The following is a 7,827-nucleotide window of genomic DNA, read 5'->3' as shown; positions in this document are numbered from 1 at the left end:
GTAGGGGGGGGGGGGGGGAATTGGCACAACGACTAAATTGGACGGGGAGAAAAACAGAGAAAAATCGGAGAAAGAGAGGATTAAAAAAAAAAAGTATGCATAATGTTGTGTTAATTCCACGACAAGAGATATGTAATGTTAATTACCTGAAATTATTCGGTTTTTGGGGGGGGGGGGAACCCTGCATATATCGGTATCGGAGATTTAGAGTTGGACAAAAAAGGGAAAGATTGGTAAAAAAGCCAATATCGAACATCCCTAGTAAAAACCTAAATTAAAGTGAGTGATTGATTGATGGGTATGTTGGCATATATACCAGTACAGTGTACTGACCTTAGAGATCTGACCTGAACCTCCAAGGTTTCAGTCTGGGCCTGATACAGCGCCTTATACTGCTCCTAACACACACACACACACACACACACACACACACTTATGTGAAATGTGGGGACAATACATAGACTTACATTCATTTCCCACCAACCAACCTTAACCTAACACTAAAATAGTGTCCTGATATTTCACATAAACATGCACACACACACAAATTATGGGGTTGCGGGAATGAAGAGAGGAGGGGAGGAGAAGAGAAGAGAAGAGAAGAGAAGAGAAGAGAAGAGAAGAGAAGAGAAGAGAAGGAAGAGAAGAGAAGAGAAGAGAAGAGAAGAGAAGAGAAGAGAAGAGAAGAGAAGAGAAGAGAAGAAGTACCAGTTGGTTTTTCCAGGTGTTAGAGGCTGCAGCCGGAGACCCAGTCACCTGAGAGATGGAGTGAGAGAGGACACAAGATGAACATCACTTTATATAGGGAGGTTACGTCATTGCAGTTTTTCGTGTTCCACCCTCTGTCCAACCCAATGCATTTCCCCATTGCCCATTTCTAAATCGTCTCGTTTAAAACAAATAAAGCATTAACATTGGCATGGTGAACATTTCTGTGCTTATTCGTCCACAATGTATAGCTCAACATGAAAATATTCGCAATGAATCATAAAAGAAAATCGCCAAATTTTATTTCAACCAGAAATGCTTAAAAAATTATGTTAGTGATAGAAGGGAACTCATTTTATGCAAAACTGGAAAGCTTTTCAATTTCCATGCGGCAGAATTGTTACAATAGCCGATAATCCATTTTCCCAATGATAAATCCCTATACGGGTGGAACAACCAGTGACGTCAGACTACACAAACAGTCCTAGATAAAAAAATAAATAAAAATTATTAATTTCAAATGGGCTTTATTGACATGGGAAACATACGTTTACATTGCCAAAGCCAAACAAAACAAAACACTCAGAGAAATCAGAATAAATCAGTACAGTAGGAATATTATATATATATATATTTTGTGATCGACAGTATTTTATGATTCTCTCTCTCTCTCCCTCTCTCTCTACCATGTGGTCTAGTAGAGTGTAGTCTTTGAGGGTTTCTTCCATCGTGTTGGACTTCAGTTGAGTCTGCAGTCGATCGTTCTCCACCACCACCACTCTGACTCTCTGCTTGATGCTCTGAAGCTCCTCCTGCAGGCAGAAACACATTCCGTCCATTGTCATTTAATTATTATATTATTTAATAAAGATTGCAGAGGTTAAAATGAGGTGTAAGGACATTTAAAGACGCCATACAACAGAATGCATAGTGTCTAATCAGAATATTTCAAACCATGGCCAAACGGGCAATGAAACCGGCATAATTAAGGATTGGCGGGCTATGGGATGAGACGCCAAGAGACATGCGACCTGCCATGTCCACACAGCATGTGAAATGCATCCGTCTCATTATGTAACTACTGCACACAAATCAGTTATATTTTTTTCCCATATTTTGTTTTTGTTAGAAAATAAATTGGTATTCAGATTGAATGTATTTCTCATGTATTTTCACCTTATTCTTTTTATATAATTATTACCGTATATGGAGGATATATTTAGTTTTATTTTAGAAAATAAATTGGTATTCAGATTGAATGTGTTTCTCATGTACAGTATATTCACCTACTGTATTTCTAATATAATTATTATATGGAGGACTGCTCTTCTAGGGTCAGATTATGCCCATGGTGCATCTGTTGATCATTTTAAGTGATTGTATTTAGCACTCTCTGTGACCCTGCCAGTTGTAGGGTCAGAGGTCGGCAGGGTTGATGGCTAGCGCAGGCATGTGAACAGTCAACGCTGCCTTTCAGTCAATCAGTCGGGGAACAATCTTTACTCACTAGAATGTTGAGCAGGCGGAGGGCTCTGTGATCAGAGGCTTAGAATGAAACGGTGGGTTTTGAGGGCTGCTTTAAAAGAACGGTAAGATGTGGCTGGGGAGGGCATTCCAGAGGGTGGGGGCAGCTGCTGCAGCAAAGGGCCAAACAAATGCAGCCTTGTATCCGACGACATTACTGTGTTGTCTACGGTTACCAGGAGGGGTGCCAGGCAGGTGCAGTCCTCGCTCTTGACCTTTGTGCTGTGTGTCTACGTTTATTACAAGTAGGTGGCTTCTCTTTTGCCGGTTGCTTGGGTATCTTTCTACCCACTGTACCATCGGTATTTTAATGGTCGATCTCTCCAGCCTTGGAAAAGGACAAAGAAGAACCCGTGCCCAAACAGGTTGCCCGCCCCTGATCTACATTTTCAAAATGGAAATGTATCAAAACAAAATGTTTATTACATATTTATGACTGGAATATTTATGACTAGAAAGCTGTATCCCCCCCCCCCCCCCCCCCCCCCCTAAAGATCCCCTAACCCGACAACCCTAAATAATGGGTATGCACAGTATGTCTCAAGAGTGTTAACTGCAATGAAACATGATAAACAAGTACAAATACACACACTATATATATATTTGTGCATATATATATGCACAAATGCACACACACTCGGATACAAACCTTGCAGAATTTGACCTCGGCTTCCAGGTGCTGGATGTACTCAGATTGGTTGTGGATCATGGGGACTAGATCCTGAATGGTTGGCAAGCTGGAGGTTCCCCCCTCCTGAGCTCTCTGATAGGACGAGAAGGATATAATCAAGAGAGGAACAGCAGAAAGACCAGGCAACTTCTCTTTTGGCTGAGAGTCAATAGTGTTATTAAATATCCAATATCTGTCTTTTAAAATAGGCTCATTTCAGTCAGTTAATAGTGTACTACTGCATTAAAGGAACAGTCCCCTGAATAAATAAAGCATTCATTATGCCCACAATCTCACACAGACGCCCCGACTATCGTCTCGTACTAATTGATTTGGTTTGAAGGTTATAAAATAATAAATAAAATACAAAAATACAAAAAAAAAAGAAAAAAAAATGTGTGATGTCATTATGATGTATATTATTCCAGGAAGTAATACGTAATCGTTAGTGGCCTTAGTGAGTGATCCATTTACAGTTCCTGAAAAGATACAGAGGCGTTAAGGTAAATTTTCATGATATCACTGAGTTGTATTTATTACTTCCTAGAACAATATACATCATAATGACATCACACACCTTACCTTCCAGACAGCCCTCTGCACTGTCAACTCCGGAGGCGTGGTTCAGATCAGCATCAGATACCAAAGAATAATCACAGGGAAATACCCAATATACACTAACTGACCTTAGATGGCGAGTGTCTCTTTGACTGAGAGAGAGGAGAGGATGGTTCTCTCTGCTGCTTCTGAAGGAGGCTCCTCAGCTGGTTGACTGGAAAACACACACACACAGCATTTCATTATAACTACATGACACCAGTAATCTGACCCACTCATTGTTCAGCAGTTGCACTCAATACCAACGTTAGCCGACCATCACATCATAGGCTAATGGTCCAGAAGAACCTTAAAAAAGGTATAGTTCAGATTTGTGGACATTGAGTGGTATGGAATACTTGCCGGTAGTGTAGTTGATGCAATGCCAGTAGCTCTTACTCACCCAGTTTGAATCCTAAATGGTTGAGGTCCACTTGGAACCGGGTCGGCGCGCCAGAACAGCGACCCCGGCCGGGACACTACTAGCAAGTATTCCATAACCACTCGATGTCAGAACTATCCGTTTAACATCAGACCCATAGACATGGCTTGGGTTGAGGGTAGGGTAGACACAAAACACAAAATGTAGACACAAGTTCCACACCAGACAATCTCTGAGAACAGCCCTAAAGGACCATAACAGTATGGTGGTAAACCCAGCTTAAAGCTATCCCCTGATCATGCTAACAAAGACATTGCTTCTTATTAAAAAAATCTTTTTTTTAAGGAGCTATATCTTTGTCACCACGACCAGGAGATACATCTCCCTAAAACAAGCCAGAGTCACACCGCTCATAAAAAAACCCAACCCTGAACCCTGTCATAGGCAACTATCGTCCTGTCTCTAGGGCTGACCTTCGATTTTTTTTGGAATTCGAAGCTTTGGGGTCGAAATTCGATTTTAATTCGAAGCTTCGACATTAAAATAAAAAAATAAAAATTTTATTAAAAAAGTATTAACACATTCCTTGCCAGCCATTGTACCCATCAAAGTACCCTCTCTGCCAGCTATAAGTCTATGGAGATGTTTACCTTCTTTGCAGGGCTATAACTTTTTAAATTTTATTGCTATATTGACATTACTATGGACCATTCAACATCGATTATCTATCGTTCAGGTCAAGGTTTTCGATTGTTTATCGTTTTTTTCTTTTATTCGATTTTAATATCCTATACACTCTCACGGACCTCTGTGTTACCATTGGAACTCATTCTGAGACCCTGAGAGTGCAATACCGGCCGAATCCTGCTAGGTGGCAGTATCGCCTACCCTTTGAAACCTTATTTCACACTGTGTGTTACATTGTATATGGTCCGGGCGGAGAATTTGGACCAAGCCAAGTGAATCGCTTCATCCCAGCACTTTGGAACGCGTTCAGCACACTTCATGCATATTTTGTGCCAGTTCATGTCAGGGACCCGATGGACATCAATACTGGAAATCGCGATCAGACAATTGGAATATTCTTTTTGGGATACCTCCTAGTAAAGGTAAGGACTATATGACATCAAGCCTACTTTGATCCAACAATGATTTCACATCGATCGCAATGATCATATGTCACGTACTCCAAAACGTATGCCGTTGCTGACGATCAGAGTGGACCAGGGTTACCAGGGTCGTCAAGAGAGAGGGGAGATGAGGAGGATGAGCTGGTGCTGATGGGGAGTGAAGATGAGCTGGAGGACTGATCATACAGTATATACCCCACACACACACATGCACACACACTGGGCGGCTAAGTGGCGCAGTGGGCAAGGCGCTCGCCACTAACGCAGGAGATGCTGGGTTCGAGCCCAGCTCTCTGCGTTGCTTCCGGCTTGGCTGGTCTTTCATACTAATACAATGGACCCATCTCAAACCCTGCCCTCTTTTCTTGATCCTCAAATCACAACTGTCGCTTGCCTCGGACAAACAAAGTAAGTTTGTCCGAGGCAAGCGACAGTTGTGATTGGAGGATCAAGAAAAGAGGGCAGGGTTTGAGATAGGTCTATTGGCAGTATTAGGGGGTGGGAAAGCCGGTGGGTGGGGATTGGACGTTGTGGACAGCGACTCCTACAGGTCGGTTGGTGCGCCTGTACAGCAGAATCAGGAAGTATCGGGGGCAGCGTGAGCCTCCCATGCGTTACTCCTCACCACTGAGAGATTGCGCTGTACAGGTGAAAAGATGCAACAGCTGCCTCCTCGTGTACCGGAGGGGACACGTGATGCAAGGCTTCGTCCACATTGCAGCCGACCAGTGGGAGGCATGGTCTAACAACGTTCGAGACAGGGGAGGGAAGAATTGGATAATACGAAATTGGGATGGGAGAAAAATTTAAAAATGGGGAGAAAAAGTAGATACAAAAAAAAAATGCACACACACTGTGTTTAAATTATTAAATCATAATAATTGTCCAAATCTCTTTCGGATCAAGTAAAATACTAAAAGTTAATGTCAAGCCCTGGTGTCTGGTTTAAGTCCCGGTTGGGAGCCTACATTGCGGGAGAAAGATAAAAACACATAGCTACCTGCTTGGCTCTGTGTCCTTTGTGTCCATGCTTCCTCCTCCTCCTCCTCCTCCCCAGGACTGTCCCTGCTGCCTCTGCCTGCCACAGCCCCCTCTCCATCGGGGCTCCGCATCGCCAGAGCACTGCTCAGCTGTTGAATACTCCGGTTAGCCCGCTCTGGGGAAGGAACCCAGAAGCCAGAACATTATAATATTAATGTGACCATCTAAACTTCGAGAATAGTCACATAGCCTCTTGACAGGGTTTAATTCTGTTTTACTCTCAGTGTTTACATGGATGAGGACCCTTATGTAAACAAGACTAAAGTATTTGTCTGGTCTTCATCCTCTTAGCAGTTGTTAGTATTGAGCTGTACTATATTGTGTTAATAAAGTTTTCAATCAATCAATCAATTACACACATTACAAACATACATTAAACACACATTACAAACACACAGTTTACTACCATTGTGGCTCAGACGACATAATTTCAGAGTGAAAAGATATTAAATAAATGACTAACTAAGGTTATACATGTAAACAAAGCCAGCAGTGGGGCGGCGGTGTTTGAACTTATTGTATGTCATAAATGTCTTGATGAATTGAAAATGGAGGACCCTTGTGTAAACAAGACGAACATCTTTGTCTGGTCTGCAACCTCTCTTAGCAGGTGTTTGTATTGAGCCGTACTGTATTGTACCTGTGTAGTGTCGTACTGTATTGAGCCGTACAGTGTCTCCCCCCCCCACCCAACCACCTCCAATGTACAGCCCCCCCCCCCCCCCCAACCCCCAACCCCCCCCACCTACCCAACCTCCTCCAATGTACAGTTTCTACGTCAAATGTATATACTCTCTTTTCTGGACTCTTTTTGTATCACAAACAGTACTGTATTTGTAAATCTGGTATGTCATAAATGTATAGATGTAGCAGTACTGTCTATCTGTATGTCATGTTATGATGAATTGAAAATGGGGGACCCTGATGTAAACAAGACGAAAGTCTTTCTCTGGTCTGCATCCCCTTAACACTTGTATGCATTGAGCTGTACTGTACCCATTCTGCAATCTGTTAATAACGTTTTCAATCAATCAATCAAAACCCATTCTGCAATCTGTTAATAAAGTTTTCAATCAATTGGTATATCAGGGGTTTCATCAACAGAGAACCACACACTGCACTGCAGTAAGTAACGTAACTGCAGTCGTGAATTGGACCTTTAATTAATCATCAATAACGTGAATTCGTCAGTCAGTGGTTCATGATGAAGTGTAATGATAATGAAAGAGCAACAGGTGTCAGTCATGTGTACACACCTCTTTGGTAGCATTATGAAACTAGCTACAGTATTTGGGGTAATGTATCGATGACGTTATTAGTATTATGTTAGCAGTTTTAGCTGACCGTAAGGTTAACGTTGTTACCTCTTAGTTTCTTTTGATAATCACCCAGCTGCTCCTCCTCCTCGTCGGAATCAATCGGTTTCATTTAAAGGTAACCGCCGACTCTCAGTACTTTGTATCGCCCTATTCCACTTCCGTAAACAAACGCAGCTAGCGTCCCTGGAACTTGTAGTCCTAACTTGTAGTCCCATGCAGGCGATTTAAACGTGTATGCCACTGTGTGGTGAACTGGTGTACTGCAACTTGAAAAGTCTATCTTTCGAAATAAAATGTTTAACGTGCCAGGGGAGTATTTGCAGGTATGGGGTGAATCTACACAGCAAAGTTAATGGCAAATTAACCAGATGTTAATTGCCACAAACTAATTATATATAATTTGCATATATAATTTGCATATAGCAATGTGTTGGTGCAAACTATTGTGGCAAACAT

The 7,827-nt window shown here is 42.1% G+C and overlaps 1 protein-coding gene across 1 annotated transcript in view; it reads right to left on the bottom strand.

The window, feature by feature from the left end:
- sdccag8 (SHH signaling and ciliogenesis regulator sdccag8) overlaps positions 1-6,123 on the bottom strand; it is a gene marked incomplete at its 5' end in the record, with an annotated part of 166,341 nt that extends 160,218 nt beyond the window's left edge. The window contains 6 exons of the mRNA XM_084322006.1: positions 334-398; positions 709-756; positions 1,395-1,520; positions 2,882-2,995; positions 3,589-3,674; positions 6,012-6,123. Coding sequence (XP_084178132.1) covers positions 334-398; positions 709-756; positions 1,395-1,520; positions 2,882-2,995; positions 3,589-3,674; positions 6,012-6,123 — 551 coding nt within the window. The remainder of the gene's footprint in view (positions 1-333; positions 399-708; positions 757-1,394; positions 1,521-2,881; positions 2,996-3,588; positions 3,675-6,011) is intronic.
- Positions 6,124-7,827: the final 1,704 nt, after the last annotated feature.

Source organism: Notolepis coatsorum (assembly GCF_963971535.1).
Source record: "Notolepis coatsorum genome assembly, chromosome: 9".
NCBI classification, from domain to species: Eukaryota; Metazoa; Chordata; class Actinopteri; order Aulopiformes; family Paralepididae; genus Notolepis; species Notolepis coatsorum.
This window is presented reverse-complemented; position numbering and strand designations above follow the sequence as displayed.